The 18,343-nt window shown below is 34.7% G+C and overlaps 2 protein-coding genes across 3 annotated transcripts; both read left to right on the top strand.

The window, feature by feature from the left end:
• Window positions 1-2,210: 2,210 nt before the first annotated feature.
• LOC107743841 (39S ribosomal protein L53, mitochondrial-like) lies at window positions 2,211-3,719 on the top strand. Its single transcript, XM_016557270.1, has 3 exons — window positions 2,211-2,330; window positions 3,393-3,505; window positions 3,601-3,719. Exons 1-3 carry the CDS (start codon window positions 2,239-2,241, stop codon window positions 3,717-3,719), a joined length of 324 nt encoding a protein of 107 aa, XP_016412756.1. The 5' UTR covers window positions 2,211-2,238.
• A 1,107-nt stretch (window positions 3,720-4,826) lies between these two features.
• Window positions 4,827-6,135, top strand: LOC107743821 (fatty acid-binding protein, heart-like). 2 transcript variants are annotated; one of them, XM_016557242.1, is made up of 4 exons: window positions 4,827-4,966; window positions 5,192-5,367; window positions 5,448-5,525; window positions 6,073-6,135. In XM_016557242.1, the coding sequence occupies exons 1-4, from the start codon at window positions 4,894-4,896 to the stop codon at window positions 6,118-6,120; spliced, it is 375 nt and encodes a 124-aa protein (XP_016412728.1). In that variant the 5' UTR covers window positions 4,827-4,893; the 3' UTR covers window positions 6,121-6,135. The 2 variants fall into 2 exon arrangements, with proteins under 2 accessions (XP_016412728.1, XP_016412729.1); XM_016557243.1 differs by lacking the exon at window positions 6,073-6,135 and adding an exon at window positions 5,864-5,972 and having other exon boundaries at window positions 5,448-5,545.
• The last annotated feature ends 12,208 nt before the right edge of the window (window positions 6,136-18,343 follow it).

The following is an 18,343-nucleotide window of genomic DNA, read 5'->3' as shown; positions in this document are numbered from 1 at the left end:
TAATAATAATAATAATAATACATTGTTATTCAGTTCATTTAGTGCCTGCTTTCTAAACACAGTATGCTTGACTTCCTGGGGAATATCCAAAATTATACTTAGAACAAGAAGTAATGACAGCAATACCAAAATGACTTTTAACATGCATTATAAAATGCCGACCCCTCCCTTGAGCATTCTACCTTATTGTTTGTGCTTCAGTGCTTGTAGCCTTTTTAATTTTTGATTAAATGGTGGCAGGAGTAATCGTTGTCATTGTTTCAGTAAGGAAAAGAGAAACTTGTTTTTAGAAAGGGCTTGATAGGAAGTTCACCCTTCAAGCTAAGTGTCTAAATATAGTTCTAATGTGCAACCACAACTGTGTGCTTAGCTGTTCAGGAAAGAAACACTCTGGTCATCAGAAGCGTGAGAGCTGGGCCTTAGTAAAACACTAGTGCATACACTCTAAAAAAATGTTGAGTTGATTCAACCCAACTTTGGGTCAAATATGGACTAACCCAACCGTTGGGTTACATTTTTTAAATTAAATTTAGTCCATATCTGACCCAAAGTTGGGTTGAAACAACCCAGCATTTGTTTTTAGTGTATGTACGTGACTAGATGTTTTTGGCACCATCAGAAGTAGTCGACTTGTTAGTTCCTCAAAACAGTAATATTGATTTATGTGAAAAACTGCACGCTGACTCAGTGCTGACGATATACACACATTTTTTATTAGTGTGCACATTTATTTAGCTGTAGAAGTGTCACAATAATAAATAGCCCTAAGGCACAAATATTGATATTGTTCATGATAATGTACATCATTTATTTTGGACTAATATATTGCAGAGTTATGTAGGCCTGTAAATAAAAGTATTAATATATGTATCTAAATGATCTCCGTTAAATTTGTTTCGTATGTGTGTGCTGGTTGAAATATAGTTCATTTTACTGTTAAAATTGATAAGAAAACACTCATAGTCATATGAGCATATTAAAATATTCATAACTTAAGTTTTAAGGGCTTTCACAGATTATGTCTGTATATACTTCTGAAATTTAGCTCAGCTTAGATGTTCTTCAGCATGATGTATCTTTAACTACCCATCTGTGTCAGAAATAGCTACAAGTATTTTGTTGTGCTCGTCGGTTTGAGGATTCAAACTCCCTAGATAAATCAATTCACAAGGACAGGGCATTCAATTTCAACTCTGTCATGTTTCTGTTCTTACTACATGCAGCGGGAGTGTACAAAATGTCACAGTAGGAGTATGTTCTGTAAAAAGCAATTATTGATGGCACATAATTGCAAAAGGCTGTAGTCTAGTAAGTTGTGGAAATCATCTTGATACTACATTAGGCTCTTTGGTTGATTATTGATATAATATGACGTGATCAACATGATTTCTTCCTGAAAGTGCATTTTAACAAATATTTTTTATTATTAAAATGCACTTCCTGAAAGTGCGTTTTATTAATATTGACGACTGTCCAACAGATTATGCATGGGTGTGTAAAGGAAGATTTAGCAAGATGGATCTATGGAAATGAACTGAATGAACTCAACAGAAAATGATATGGAAGAAACCTTGGAGTGGCACACTAAATAATAAATACACTATCCACTTGCGCCATCTACTGGATGTGTTTCATGTTTTGTAAATAACATATTTAGCAAGCAGAAATCCCAGATTTACAGATAATTTAATTAAATCAATTTAATGCATTTGATGTTACAGACACAGCTCCTTTTAAAATAAAAGTACATACTATATGTACTACGTACATATACGTAGATGTTATATTGACGGGAAAAGTATGTTTTACATTTTTTTATGTAAGAATTTAAATAAAGAAATAGATAAATAAATGATTAAATGACGTAAAATATTAAATATAATGTAAATATAATAAAAAATAAATTACAAAAAGTATATGTGAAAGCATAGAATTAGTCATTTTGAGCCTAATTTTTTTTGTATTTTTTGCTTGGGGAAAAAAATCAATGGCTTTGGTGAAAATGAACATATTCCCCTCTGACACAATGCGTTCGTATTTTGTCATAGTTTTTTATTGGACATTTAATTTATTTTAACATCGCACTTTTTAAAATGCTTTCATATTTTATCATTTTTAAGTCGCTTTGGATAAAAGCGTCTGCTAAATGACTAAAAAAATAAATAAATAAAATAAAAATAAATGTTGACGAGCCCGGCTGCATACGTCATCAGCAGGTGAAAGGTCATGTAGGGAAAGATGGCGGCGTCCGGGGGAGCTGTAGTGTTAAAGACGGTTAAGAAAATTATTGTACAGTTTTGCCCCTTTGAATTTAATGTTCGCTCCACAAGGTAAGAATACTGTACATACCTCGATGTAACTTACTTTAAGTGATCGTGGTTAATGTTGAACAGGTCTGTCTGGTAAAGTAAATCTTGTGCATGATCATGACTTCAGGAGCAGTTTTTCCTCCTGTACCTGCGGTCATAAGGACGAAGTATACGATGCAAATTACACTTATTTAGGTGTCACTGTATGTTTCTCGGTTTCAGCGTGCACAGCAGCACTCGCCACTTCTGGACTGTTCTCCACACTCGACATTTAACATGCACTAGCATATGCAGATTATGTGCGACAATACGCAAAATGATTGTTAAACATTCTATGAACGTGCTTATGATACTGCGAAGAAACAGCATCGATCTTGATGCTTGAACTGTCTTATGTTAGCTTTTGTCCTCTGGCGCCTCTGTCAGTCTAAACGCGGTAAATGCAGCAGGCTGTCAAATTGTTTTGAACGATCGGACTAGTATTTTCGTACTATTCTTGCAGAATATACTTTGTAAACTGTGCACAGTTGGCAAATTGTATTGAAAATAATATATGCCATTTGCAAATACTGTGATGAGGTCACGTAGCATACTAATGTTTGAAATGTTTACCATAGAAAAATGTTTGACTTGCTATACTAAGAAGAATATACAGTTTATACTGTATATTGTTTTTGTAAATTGCAAGCTAGTATGCCGTTCCAAACATGCGTAATATCTGAAGCAGGAAATTCCAAATTTCCTATTCTGGATCCAAATGGTGATTTAGTGTGCAATTATGTCAGTAAAATCATCTGCCATGAAATTATTCTAAACCTTTGGGAAAAGCGATCCTAAATGGCTCTTTAATCTGTTTTTGATGACAAACTGGCCACTTCGTATCGATGACATATTTATTGTGAGCTGTCACGACAGTGGTTCTTATCCCTCATTCCTCACGTGTTTGTTGCATAAATGAAATGTGAATTTATGAATGTATAATTAAAAGCATAAGTCAGCCACACTGCATAACTCGCAGATCCCAAAAAGCCTCTTCATTCCATCACATCTCTTGCATTTCTTATCTCTGCTTCCTTCCTGCAGGGAGTTTCTCGTCATGGTCGGGTCTGAAAAAGCCAGAGTCACAAATAGGAACTGTGAAGTTATCACAGATGTAAAGCATGACCGATCAGAGCCTACGATTGACATCACATTTTGTGAGTGACTGAACTGTAAATTCAATATTGCAGAGGAGCATACGGCATAGTGTCATTTTATGACGTATAATGCATGTTTTTGTGGTCTCTTGCAGTGGATGGAGAGAGGCTGGTGATGAAGGGATCCAAACTAACCACTCAAGAAATGCTCTCAGCCTTACAGACCCGATGCAGTGCTAAAGATCCTCAAGCTAAAGCAGGAGACAAGAAGTAGTCTTCTGTACGGCATAGTGTCATTTTATGACGTATAATGCATGTTTTTGTGGTCTCTTGCAGTGGATGGAGAGAGGCTGGTGATGAAGGGATCCAAACTAACCACTCAAGAAATGCTCTCAGCCTTACAGACCCGATGCAGTGCTAAAGATCCTCAAGCTAAAGCAGGAGACAAGAAGTAGTCTATTCTGTGTTATGTATTTATATGTCTGTGGATGTGTAATAAAATTGTTATCTGTCATGTCTTTGTGAGTTGACTCTCACTTTGTCCTCAACAGTTTTGGTGGGACAGGCCTCTATATTCAGACACAGGAAAATCTCTACTTCTGCTCAATGTTGTGTGGAAATGTGAATCTGATTTGACCAAACAAATCTGTAGGTTATTTTTGCATTACATTCAGGTAGTTAATGCATAACATTTAGTGCTGAAGAATTTCTGCTGCTGGATTTTGTAAAACCTACAAAATGCTGAAAGGATGCTAACTGATATGTTATTATTACACACCTTTCGTTACTTTTAAAGAGTAGTATCCACACAGTATCCAGTAAATAGCATGTTACTATTCCATTCTGAATGTGTCCAAATATGCGTAGAATTTGAAGCAGGAGTTTTCTTGTTCTATATCCAAATCATATTATTATATGATAAATATATGATTATATTATATATTTATGTGAAAAATATGCCTGTGAATTCATTTGCTATTAAATTATTCTTGAATGCTTGTTATTCCTACAAAATTTTAAAAGTCTATCTTCCTAGTTATAATTACGTTATTACGTAGTTATTAACGTAAAAATGCATCTTGTGTGTTCAGCCACTGTGAGGAAAGGTCATCTTTTCGGTCAGAAAATGTTTCGTCTCATATTTGGTCAAACACTTCATTCTAAAAATATTCAGTCTAACCATGTGCGATTGCTGTCCTCTGATCCAGTAAATGTTTTTTGACCGTTTTTGTGGTCCGAAAAATGTGAACCCTTCCCCAGTTCTGAGTTGCGTTTGCGGGAGGGGAGGTTGAGGAACTCCGCACAGTGACGCTGGATCATCTGATTGGCTGGTGTGAACATGCACGTGCTGGAGGAGCTGTTGAAAAAGCCCGCAGTCATTAGATCAGATCAGATCAAATCTGAGCTTTGAGCTGTTGCTTGAGTGACAAGAATCATCATCCGGAAAAATGGTTGACAAATTCGTGGGAACATGGAAGATGACCACCAGCGAAAACTTTGACGAGTACATGAAGGCTCTAGGTATGATTCTTCATAATTTAATAACTTAATGCAAATGCTTGTTATTTATCAAGTCTCTTCAGTTTACATGTTGCAAAAGAAATGTTAAACCTTTTTTTTTTTTTTTTGGAAATTAAGATTTAACATGCGCATTATTAATGTGCAGTAGGTTAGGATTCTCATATTTTTGATGGTCATTAATACAAAGGTGTTTCGTGACTGAAAGAAGTGCCTTTCCTTTTTCAGGTGTGGGTTTCGCTACTCGTCAGGTGGGAAACCGGACTAAGCCCAACCTGATCGTGTGTGTGGATGATCAGGGGCAAATATGCATGAAGTCGCAGAGCACCTTCAAAACTACCGAGATCAAATTTAACCTCAACGAGTCATTTGAGGAGATCACGGCGGATGATAGAAAAACTACGGTTTGTAATGGAATAGACGTGGTGGTTTGAAGCTGTTTATCGTTTGAAGTTAACGGGCTCTTCTCTCTCTTTATCTGCAGACTGTCGTGACTCTTGACAACGGCAAACTTGTGCAGAAACAGACCTGGGATGGCAAAGAGTCGACGATAGAGAGGGAGGTGACGGATGGGAAATTAATTATATATATATATATATATTCTTAATTCAAAATTATTTCTTCTGCTAGAATTTGCAGAATTTTCAATTAAATATATAATGGAAAAACCCTGAATATTTAACTGAATGTGAATCTTATTTTTTTTAAGTTTATCATTAAATTATAATTTTCTCAGTTGTTCAAATATAATAATTTTAAGGCTGTTAGCCTTAAATAAAAGTTAGCAATATAATATAGTTGTAAATTTACAGAATGTTAGATCAAAGCCTTTTAGTAATTTTTAATTTTTCATTATTTGAGTGCTTTCTCAGTTAATTTTATAACCATATTCCTCTTTTGACAGAAATGCATAATGGGTGATGTGGTGGCTGTGAGGACATATGTGAAGGAGGCATGAAGTTATCCGATCTGGATTTGAAGATGCCAGGCTCAGTTCAATGAGCAAAAAGCCAAAGTGAAATGTTATTTCTCTACTGAAAATCTCTTATTTTTTACATCAACGCACATGCGTGCTGACGGATGGCAAAGAGTCGACGATAGAGAGGGAGGTGACGGATGGGAAATTAATAGCTGTAAGGATGCTCATTTATTTATGAAAACTAATGTTATAATATTTTTAATCATACAAATGTCACCATTACGTTATATAATGCTGATAAGATCATTGCTAATGCGCATTCAAAAGGGTTGTTGTTAAACTATATGCATATTTACAATATTCACAGTAATTACATAACATACGTTTTTTTAAATTTGAAAGTAATTCTATAGAAATTACAGTTTGCATTTTTATGAAAATTGTAATGAAATTAACAAATATTGTTAAATATATTATTATATTTTATATCAAGAAGAAGAAGAACAATACTTTTATTAGTTTTAATTATTATAATACTATTATTAATATTCAGCGAAAACCGGCAATATTTTAAATGGTGAAATATAGGGGCAGAAAGGTAATAGAAGCTTCTGCATTGAATATATATATATATGTATATGTATAGTTATCCGATCTGGATTTGAAGATGCCAGGCTCAGTTCAATGAGCAAAAAGCCAAAGTGAAATGTTATTTCTCTACTGAAAATCTCTTATTTTTTACATCAACGCACATGCGTGCTGACCATTTTAAAATGCATTTATTATCAGTCTTTATGGTGCTTTGAATAAAGTTGTTTTTATTTGCCTTCAGCTGAGTTGTGGTTTGTTGATCCCTGCTGTTTTAACATAGGCTTTGTCAAAACGCATGTGTGAATGGTTTCAAAAAATCTAGGCCAGAGATTTAACATTCACATTAAGGTGTGTGCTATGAAAGATATCACATAATACAAGGCGTGAGAGGGTAAGGCCACGCCTTCTAACGAATAATATGATGATGTTTTCTGAACTGTCAAAAATGACACATCCATAAAAAACACCCAATAAATCCCTAAATTAACCACTTTCCCTTCAGTTTCCCTACTAGCATAGTCTTCCATCTTTTGGAACCCTTATATATTTGTTAACATTTCTAAAAACATGATAAAGTGTTAATAATGGTTTAATTATTCAAATGTTGTAAGATCTTGGCTATGAATCAAAAGGATAAAGTCCTCCTTGAGGAGCAACAAAAAAGTATTTTTTCGCAGCATTAAATTATGTATAGTCTGTTACTTCATGATTTGTTGTTGATATGATGTTTGTTAATCTCTGGAGATTAATAAACAAGGTTGTGATATTTAACTGTATACTGTACTGTTTATTTTTAAGGGGAGGCACTGCAGGCAAAAGCACTGTTTTTTCATGCACCTGTCTATTTTGAGATTTTGGGCTTTTTGGTTTTTCATAAAGTGTTTTTTCAGACTAGTGGAAAGAAAACCTCCAAAAGACACTGTTAAGCGTTTCTTTTATAGCACTTTATTTGTGTCAATAGATTTCAGTTACATATTTTTAAAGGCCGTTTTCTCAAAATGAGTTTTTTCTCCTACACTGAGCCATAAATCTCCACTTCAGTAGCACTTACACACACCAAACTTTACATTTTTATTCCTGTCTATATTCTGAAGGTTTTTTACAGAGGGATTTGTATATATATATAATTTGCTTGATTATATACAACATTTTATTTCCCCCAAAATTGTGAAAACATGTTGTTTTCTGGCTGTTCAAAGTATTTTCTGAATTATGGAGTGACAAAAAGAGATACCCAGAATTACCTCTGTAAAAAAACATTTGCCTCTAATATGTCAAAAAAATTAAAATAAACAAGAATTTTGAAACTGACTTCATCCAGTGTTCAGATTTTTGTACTATAAATGTATGCAAATTAGCGCATATTTCATTAAATAATGCATCATTTGCATATTTAAACATAACATTTTACAAAACTTGTAATACAAAAAATGTTTGCAATTATCAATGTAATCAATCAACTGGGTAAGTAAGGTGATAATTAGTAGTTAATTGTTTTTTACCCTATTCACCTGCAGTGTCTCGCCAAGCTTCTCTCTGAAACATTCTTCTCTAAAAATGAGAGTTAACATCTTGGTGATTTATCTTCATTAAACTATTCAAAATAGTTCTTGCACCTCAGTAGAATGAAGACATCAAGAGAGTTTAACTGTTACAGTGGACTTTGTTCAAGGTTACAGAGGACATGTATTCCTTTCCTCCTTTTAGTAGAACATTTCCCTTTTTGAACATAGTTTTAGCATGCGTAACGAAACTGGAACACAGTGGGTCCCCAGAGTCATTCCTTTTGACCTACACAAAGAGCAGAGAATGTTCCACCAGTGGCTACTTTCCCAGGACAGGAAAGTGTAGAGATACACTGATTGAAATTGACTGCAAAAACAGCTGAAACAGATGGGTTATGGGCCAGCTCTCTCTGTACAGCCTATTCAATAAAAACAATGCATTTTCCTATTACCCAACCTGTACAAAGTTTAAACGGTGAAAGGTACTGGAAATGCGTTTTGTATGCATGTAGATTTTATCATGGTTCATTTTTAGATACATATTATCACATTCTAATTCTAACACAGCCATTCCAATCAATCTCATTTGACTTGAGTTTGACCTGATGCGCTGTCATTGCCATGCTGAGATCAGAAGAGCTGAGCATATGGAATGATTTATTTCATAAAAAGATGTTTATTTTCAAAATGAAGGAGCCAGGGAAGTTAGATTACAAGCAATAGGTTTCATATTTGTTATTACAGAATTAAGAGAAAAGTGCTGTTGCCCCAGTTTTATGTAAGAGTTGTAAGGTTAAGACATTAACAAGACAATATGCATTATTGATTTTGTGTTGAAAGAAAACCATTGCACATTATCTGAAACGTTTAGTTTCGCATTATTTGAAGATTATTAAAGCGTGGACAAAATCTAGACAAAATATATTTTAAAAGTCATTAAAATATATTTAAAAAAACATTTACATTTATTTGTTACACAGCTAGGCCTAGGTGGAATTTATTGCGCCGCCCTAAGCGGTCGATGTCCTAATATTCGCTGTCGTCGTGCAAACGATATCATTCCCCTCTTCCACATACATGAAACTGGCGCTACTTTTATGTCTATCCTGTGGACTTGTTTCCTCTCGTTTCTCATACAAACCCAACTGGTGCCATCTTTCGTTTATTTGTTGTTAGAATGATAAAAAAAAAAAAAAAGTTAAATGTTTAGGCAGGTCTGCCTTATCAGTCTAAATGAATATGATAGCCAATCAAATCAAAGAAGGCGGGAAAATCCAGCGCGAAGCTTCAATTTTTTAACTGTGAAAGAGAGCAAGGTAAGATGTAAGCTAAACATTTTATATTTGACAACTGTTTCATGATAAAAATGTTAAATGTACAAAAGTAAAATCTATAGTGGTGCAAACTATCACATTTTTTTTTCATCAAATTTTGCCGTTGAAATTTTGCTGAATTGAAAATGTAGGCTGAATCAGTTATGCCAGGGGTGTCAAACTCCTCCTGGAGGGCTACAGTCCTGCAGAGTTTAGCTTCAACCTGCTCCAACACAGCTAGTTTTCAAGTAATCCTGAAGACCTTGATTAGCTGGTTCAGGTGTGTTTAATTAGAGTTGGCGCTAAAAGCTGCATTCAAGCCATGCTGTAATTACCGTAATTATGAGATTCCAACTTGTAAAAAGCATTCACGTCCTCATAGAATTCGTAATTACAACTTGTAAACTGGGAATTGTCCCCAGATTCATTTAGGCACTGTGTTTAGGCGTTGATAGTACTGCCATAAAAACATAATTCTGAGACAGAGGACACGAACAGCTCTGAATAGAACGTCACGTGTTGTCCTCTCAAATTACGACAAAACTCTGCAGAACAGTGGCTCTCCAGGAACTGGGGGGTATGAATACACGACAACAATGATAAAGGCTACTAAAAACAGAAAAGTTTTTCCTTTGCATTTTTGAAAAGTTTCACGTACAGATGACAACATTATGAGAATGATCCACGGATCTGCGAAAACAACAAAAAATGCTATATTATGCATCCCAGGCCAGGAGTTGGCGATGTCACTTTTTAAAGAAACACTAGGCGCCTAAAGACTGAACACTTAATACATATGCACACGACGTCACCATTTTCACTAATTTGAGTTATTGTAGTTTACACAGAGATGATAATGGTATTGTTTTCACAAACATGCACTTTGAAACCCATTTTCAAAATGTGCACTTTATAGGCCCCCAAAACTGTAAATGAATGGCCAAAAAACATACAAAGTTTTAAGCCATTCATTTAATTCATAACTGATTGTAACGTGACAAGAAACATTTCACATTTTCGACATATCAGGCATACGAATAAGAGTAAATGTGTGCAAAATAGTGCAAATAGTTCAAATTGATTAGAAAAAATGATTGTTCTTTCACTGTTCTTCTTTTTATTTCTTTATTCCCTTAAATCACTTTAAACTATTTAATTATTTAAATCCTTTAAATAGAAAAAGACCATTACCTCCCCCCCCCAAAAAAAAGGTCCTTCTCCAATGTTTAAGACATAGTCTATACTGCATCCGAAATCGAATAATGCATAGTATGTCCTACTTATGTTTTGAAACTTTCTTTGTAACTGTTAAAAAATATGTTTTATATATGAATGTGTGTAGCATGAATGAAATTCACATGTACTACATCATGCACCATGTTGTAACTATCATGTGACCTCTGGTGTCAGTTGTGTTGCTTCACTGCCATTCACAAAGTGTCCATCAGATGAGCATTTCATATAGTCTCATAAAAAATAGTAGGTCACTTTATGCCTTCTGTTTTATGAACACTATGAATTCGGACATACAACTCAACTTACATACGTTTTTTTCCCGCATACTATAGTAAGGAAGTAGCCATATTTGGGCATAGGGACAGTTATAAGATAGGCCTAATATACAAGTAAACTTATAAAAGAATTTCAGATCAAAAATGATACTTTATGTCCACACATTGATTTTTTTTTTTTTACTTGGCGACATGGCGAGTAGCGATGTAACAGTGTAGAGTAAGCCTGTCATTATTGACTGGCTAGAGCAGCAGATCTTGTGTGAGTCTGTGTATTGCATTATGGGTGTGCACTGCTTGCGGGATGTCTCAGTATTGTGTGTCGGATTCATAGGGGTCTTGTCTTAGTGCGTTGACCCACAGACTGTTTTGCTTGTGCAGATAACACTGCAGGAATGAAATCATATCCTTTGAGTAACATCTGGAAAGTTGCACAGCAGGACAGGGATCGCACCCTTCCGCTCACTTTCCTTACACTGGAACGGACAATGCTGTTGTACAGCAGTATCGGCCTGTGTCTGAGACCAGAGCCAAGGTTACAGTCCCTCAAACTGCAATAAAACAGTTTCCTCTGTTATTCACATATCAGTAGAGCCTCTTTTACATACTGTCAAGGTTATAAAACCTAAAGAGACCTATACACGCTTATCCGATAATACAGTAGTCATTGCATGTCTGGCATGTTTGTAATGTTCTATAGTTTATCAGTGTTACTCTTCCTGAGGCCTACCATGACCTCTGTTTTAATTGGTCAATTCATGCCTGCACAACAGTAGCTGATATGTTATTGCAAAATGCTTTGATTTGCAAATCAATCTGTCGACATAGCAGCTGAAAGGGTTTTGGGTTCACCTCGGTTGCCTGGTGGGAATCAGGGTTGCTATGTGTCAGTTGAGTCAGGGCTGATATCAGCAGGGGCTTCTGGGAAGCCTGTTGCTATGCAACTAGCCTATTGGGCTCCAAATCCAGCTTGGAACATAAAGAGCTGGTCACTGAAGGAGGGACGTCTGTGGCCAAAGCATCCAGTTATTAGTACATGCTTGCAAGAAACTGGGCTGGAAGATTGGAGTGCACAGCTGACCTCATGCTTTAGCAGTCTTGAGAAATGCAAGACTGCAAATGCAAGAAATCTTTCTCCTATAGTCTAACAATAAATGAATGACAAAACAAGATGGAGAAAGAGTGCATGGTAATAGTGAGACAACTTATGAAATTATTCCATGTTTTATGAAAAAAGTTGATTAAAGAAAAATAAAGATCTATCATTATTTTATTACCCTCTGTGTGTGTGTGTGTGTGTGTATATATATATATATATAAACTATGGAATATATGGAACACAAAATGAGATATTTTTCACAATGTGTGAACTGTGAAATACATATGAGCTAAAATAAAAATCAATAGTAATTCACTCTCCTTTTGTGATCCATAGGAAAAAAATAAAATAAAGTTTTGCAAAAAAAATATGGTTGAGAATATTATATACTAAATACTTAACTAAACTAGACAGGATGCATGTTAATAGTGAGACATATAATTTATGAAATTATTCATGTTTGATGAAAAAAGTTGAAGATTTAAAGTTGAAGAGAAAAAATATATATTTTTTTTTGTTGAACACAAAATGAGATATTTTGAACAATATATGAACTGTGCTTAAATAAAAAAAAAAAATTTGATGGTAATTCACTATGGAAAATCTCCTTATGTGTTCCATGGGAAAAATAAAATTATATGGAACAGTAAAATTTACAGTTTTGCAATGGAATATGAAACTAATCTAAATAACTAGCTATGAACTAATCTAACAAACTAAACTAATCTAACTAACTAACTAAACAAACAAACATTTAAAAATTGGAATTAAATAGGGAAAATAAAATGAAAACTGGTCGCTGTCCCTTATGGTTTTTAATTTTAAAAAGTATGTTTTTAATCAAACACAGATCATTTCATTAATATTTGATTTTTATTTGTTGATATTGTCTTTTATGTCACATTTGCTTTTGGACTCAAAAAGAAAGCTTTCTTGCATTTCCTTCATTGCTCAAGACTGATAAAGCATGAGGTCAGCTGTGTTTAAGAACACTCCAACCTGTCCAAACTATCCCTTTAACCTTGATAAGGTGGGATGCGCCTTGAAGAGTGTTTCAGCTGAGTTCCTTCCTCCTCCTCTGGATTCAGTGAGGGCATGTGATCTGTATTCCAGTCAAAACAGTCACAGATGTTCCTCCTACATGACTGTAGAGAGGTTTCTCAAGGGCACAATTGTAACAGAGCACAATTGTGACTTAAAACTCTTGATTACTGAATGCTGAATCCACAATGTGTTGCCTTAAAGATTAGGCTTCCCAATCACAATTTCTGTCCAGCATGCCAACTGTGACTATCAGATCTATGACTGTCTTTAACGCTACATGGAAACTTGAGGACTGTTTTTGTGTTTGAAACTTTGGCTCAGCAGCAATTTTCGGAAACACTGTGAATTTTCCCACTTGGAACCAGATAAAGCATGAAAGGAAGATCTTTGGAATTCTGTTTAGAATTCCGGTTAGATGTAGTTTGGAGAACATCAGCTCAGATAAGAGAATGTGCATGTAGGAGTTAAATCTCACTCCCATAACCCATCCCACTTTAAGACTGTGAATATGGTACAGCACACATATATGGTACAGAACAGGCCCTAAAATTAAAAATTCATTTTCAACATGGTCTGTGAAAAAAGGGGGTTGGCCTTCAGAAAATAAACTTTTTTTTCTTTTCTTACAAGGTTTGCAAACCACAAAAAATGGGAAGTCTAAATTTTAAGACCCTGATTTGTGTGATTTTGGATAAAATGCATTTGTGACAAATGCAATAAACAGAAAATTAAGTAGAAAAAAATATATGTAATTGTATATTACAAAATTAATTTGGAATAGGATAACAAGGTTATGGCTGAGTGATTGACAAATACAGCAAACACTATAATTAGTGTACAAATCCAAATTATGTTACGTTTTTTTTTTTTTTTTTTTAAGGAACCAATGTGGGAATGTGGGAAAATCATATTGTAACACACTGTAAAAAGTGGCAACTTGTAATTGTTATCTTAAAGAAATATTTCTACCCAATCTTACCCTCAAATTTAGTTTTGTTAGTGTAACATAATCTATTTAGGTTGATTCAGTATGTTAAATAACATTTTTGATTTGAATAAAATCAATTAAATGACATATTAGTACATGAATTGCACTTAAAAAAATGAGAACATATTTTTCACTACATAATTGTAGTATTTTTGGTTTTGTCATCTGTGACTAGTTTTCCCTTGTCTGTCTTATTCAGTTCACCTGTTGTCAATGAATTAGCCCATTAGTCCTAGTTTGGTTTAGTATTTAAAGATCAATATTTCCAGGGTTCATTTTTCCTGTCTTAACGTCTGTTGTGAAGTGTTGTGACGTCTGCTTCCCTGCGAAAGTTTGGATTGAAGATTGTTCTCTTGGTTTATTCGTCTTTATACGTTCTCTATTCCTACATTTGACAATAATAAATACAATAAATTAAATATAAATTCAACAGATAGTCAAGAAGGTCTTCTGAGGTGTGACCGGCCAACACACTCACATGGCAATTCATTATTAATTTATATTTTGGTGAACAGGTGGCTAATTCATATGTATTTTTATGATCTCACTTGTACGATCTGTTTATATGCCCCACTGACAGTTAGGTTTATGGGCGAGTTTAGAGCTGGACCTTCAAGCTCACGTTTTTTTTCTTCAAATCATACGTTTCAAATCACATTGAATGAATTTAAATGAAACAGCCACCTCATCAAATAGTTACAATTGAGTTGTACAGGCCAGAATCAAAAGGAGCTTTCAATGTGTTAATAATGAGATACTTTTTAAGCCATGTTAATTGTAAGTTAGATTAAAACTTATTTTCTGAATGAACAAAGTTCTCCAAACTCTTTCCGTCAGCGTCTTTGTTTTCAGCTGATCAATTTCAGTACATGTCAAGCAATGAAAAAGTATGTTTTTCCTGTTGAAGGGGAGTGAGGGGATTTGACGTTTGAGCGTCATTAGTAATATCTTGTGTTTAATCCTAGTTTATATAAAAAAAGATATGTCTATGTGTGTTTATTTTTAAAAATGTGAGTCTGGAGAACAATAGATCTGTGAACACCCTTTAATTACTTTAAAACACGTACTTCCACACTCTGTAGGGGGGAGATAACGCAGGTCTGTGATAGCTCTGAGGAAAAGGAAGCAATAAGTCATTCACTGACCTTTCTTCTCACTGCTTGTAAACAAACCACTTACGATTGTACTTGTATTTAACCCCTGAAACCTCAAGGATTTAGATTTATTTGAAACACCAAACAGGATTTGGGATAATTTAGTAGAAGTTCACTAAGATATCACCACCAAGTCACACCTCAGATCAATGCTATTTCAAGAATGACAAATTTAACCCATTACAATTGTTGCTCAGTGCTCAATACATTGTCTAAATGTGGAATACAAAGCAGCTTTGAAGTGACTGCTGCTTATAGGCTTTGTCTTTACACAGCTGCAAGTATAGCAAACAACCATTTTCAATGGGTTAGATGTTCTGGAATGCTTTATGTCTTTTCCTACGGCTAACTTTTGATCCAGAAAAGATGAGGGGGAAGTGGCTCGTGTGATCAGACAGACAGGGCCACATATAGGGCTGAGAAGTGCTCTGAATGGGTCACAGAAAGAGAGGTGGTAGGAGGTATATGAGCTCTGACTGCATGACGCCAAGCCCCTCACATCAGTGCTCACCTCTGAAATGTTGGGAAGCTGACATAATTAACTTAATGGGGTCTTTGTGTCAACAAATGGCCACAGATTTTATGAAAAAAGTTTTTGCTAGCTCTTAGTTCTCATACAAAAAAAACAAAAACAAACAAACAAAATAATACATGGGATTTTTGTACTTTTAAACAAAACAAAATAGAAGATCATAAAACAAACAAATGTAAATACATGGATTGTTATACTTTTAAACAAAACAAAACAAAAGAGAACAGATAAATAAATAAATACACGTAATTTTTGTACTTTTTATAAATAAAATAAATAAATAAATTATTTGTCACAACATCAGACCATTTAAAATGAAATGAAGAAAAGAAGAAACTTGTAGAAAATTGTGACATGACTTTGAATACTTTTCCTTATTTATCAGTTTTAAACAACCTTCATGTTAAGGTTTATGGATATGTTGCATCCACTACCCAGATTTAACAATAAAGTGTTTATCAGGGACGTACTGTAGTTTGTCATAAAAAAAAAAGTAATACAATGATAGTAGACGTTTCTAAAGTAAATATCGTGTCTAAATATCATATGTTACATCTTTGAGGGTAAATCTCGGTGTGAGTGTGCTGATATCACATGATTTCCTGCACTCTGAGTCACTGTGCTGTCATCACATTTTCTTATTAAGCTCTCTTAACATCAACGCTGAAAAACGGGCTTTTAGACAACAAACAGTAAGACTTAAAGAGATATGAGATTATAAGACATCAAATCAGCAAAGCATATCACCGCAGGATGAACTTTTAACCTTGAAATCATCTGAAATCATTTACTCACATGCACTTTTAAAGTCATTATACCATTGTAGTACAGATTTAATACATTTCATTTAAACAAAAATACCTTTTTAGTTTTAGTAAATACATTTTACTTAGTTTTGAGTCTGCTGCTGAAGATTGGGAGGGTTTGTGTTGTTCTTACATGCAGGAAAGTTGATTCCTCTATTTAATTCCTCTATGTTTCCTCTTAGCTTGTATGGGCTACAGGCTGTGACGAGGCTTGTAATGGTAGGGGTTTCTTTAGGGCATGCTCTGAATGAACCATGAAATGATGAACCAAAATTGGCATTTAACATTTAAATGTTCTTTAATTGCGCAGATTTTTTGTTAATGTGTATAACACAGAGGTCAGCAAAGGTTTTGAGTCACTTATTATTATTGCCTCCAGCCTCCCTGAACAGACGCTGCACAGAATCCTGACACAACCACAATAGTAACAAAGTTCAAATGTAAGACAATAAATTAGAGTGTATTGGTGTTCTCCTCTGCATTTGTGATTTAATTTTTAATTTTGGATACTTTCTATACTTTGAATACTACCTTCGTGATTCTTTGCTTCAAGTCATGCAGATACTATGATTATCAGACAGACACACTCACACACCTCGCTCGTAATCCTCAGCTGGAGGCGAGTTCCATGCAGGTCAGCGTTTGCTAGAAACAGCTTTTATTTGCCCCTGATTATCGCTGCGCAAGTCACCTCACGTCCTGTCAGAGGTGATCATCCTCACATGGGCTGATTCTATTCCGCCTGGGGGCCTCCATTCAGGGCCCAGCACAGTCACTAGGTTGGCCAGACCTTACTCACAGGCCCAGGGCAGCCCAGTCAGCAAATAAAGCACCAATAGAGAATGAGAGCAACACAGAGACATAAATACATCAGTTTTTTAACAGCTGGCCACCACAACAAGCATCCAGGGACAAAACAGGGTTGTTTCCGGCGGACAGTTTTTGAAGCCTTTGACCCTTTTGCACTGACATGCGGATGTCTAAATAAGCACAATTTATTTCAGTACACCTGCTATCATGCAGAAACTGAATTTGGGACTGCTCCCAAGTACTCAAGTGTTTACAATTCCTTCCTCCTTTCTATTTCTCGGCCCCCTGTTTAAAACAAAGAACGTTTAAATTTGAAAATCTGTGTCATTACGCTTATTTTGGTCTCTATTTGAACATACAGAACTCAATTTAATTTTATTGAGAATAAATCAGTTCATTACCATAACCAAAATCATGTGAAAGAAATTGTCGCCACCTAGTGATGAGTCTCGACAAGCTTCACGTTCACAAATGTAAATGTATAGGACGGTATTTGAGGAATAATGTGTAGACATTTTATAATCAAAGAAAATTTTAATTTATATAAATTTAAATGTATTTAAATGTATAAACGAAATTGTCAATATAAGGTTGTGCCAATATTATAATCAAACATTCCATATAGTCTCAATTATGAAGAAGACTAAACGCTGCACGCATAATAATTGTCAAAGAATTACCGGTATATAAGAAAGAATTACATTTTTTTTTGGTACTTTTTTTTTTTTTTTTTACTATGGATAATTTGTGTGGTTATACAAAATGGTAAACAATACGCCAAAAAAAACAAAAAAAAAACACGTGGTAGGGTAGAGTGGAGGAAAACGCCCCCTTGGGGTAAAATTCCCCCTACTATTTTTTTCCCAAAATAACCACTAGATAAAGTCAATATGCATTGACAACGTTGACAAGAGTGATGTAGAGACCATGAAGCTTACACTGGTGATGAACCTGAGAGAAAACGGATTTCACAGCAAGTGATCTAATTTTCAGCAGTAAGAAAATAAGTGTTTTAACCTCTTAAGACCCGGCAAAACATTTTAGGAAAAAATTAGTATTTTTTCATGTCATTACATTGTTTAGAGCATTAAAAAAAAATGTAAATTTT

This window comes from Sinocyclocheilus rhinocerous, unplaced genomic scaffold, assembly GCF_001515625.1.
Source record: "Sinocyclocheilus rhinocerous isolate Xijiao unplaced genomic scaffold, SAMN03320098_v1.1 scaffold46, whole genome shotgun sequence".
Lineage (NCBI taxonomy): Eukaryota > Metazoa > Chordata > Actinopteri > Cypriniformes > Cyprinidae > Sinocyclocheilus > Sinocyclocheilus rhinocerous.
The sequence above is the reverse complement of the archived record's forward strand: the minus strand, read 5'-3'. Positions and strand labels throughout refer to the sequence as shown.

What these genes read in the sequence shown, in the direction of transcription:
- LOC107743821 (XM_016557243.1), top strand. Translation starts at nt 4,894, where the DNA reads ATGGTTGACAAATTCGTGGGAACATGGAAGATGACCACCAGCGAAAAC. An exon ending in CGAGTACATGAAGGCTCTAG is followed by an intron (nt 4,967 to 5,191) that starts GTATGATTCTTC and finishes TTCCTTTTTCAG; the next exon opens with GTGTGGGTTTCGCTACTCGT. An exon ending in GTGACGGATGGGAAATTAAT is followed by an intron (nt 5,546 to 5,863) that starts TATATATATATA and finishes ATTCCTCTTTTG; the next exon opens with ACAGAAATGCATAATGGGTG.
- LOC107743841 (XM_016557270.1), top strand. Translation starts at nt 2,239, where the DNA reads ATGGCGGCGTCCGGGGGAGCTGTAGTGTTAAAGACGGTTAAGAAAATT. An exon ending in TTTAATGTTCGCTCCACAAG is followed by an intron (nt 2,331 to 3,392) that starts GTAAGAATACTG and finishes TCCTTCCTGCAG; the next exon opens with GGAGTTTCTCGTCATGGTCG. An exon ending in TACGATTGACATCACATTTT is followed by an intron (nt 3,506 to 3,600) that starts GTGAGTGACTGA and finishes GGTCTCTTGCAG; the next exon opens with TGGATGGAGAGAGGCTGGTG.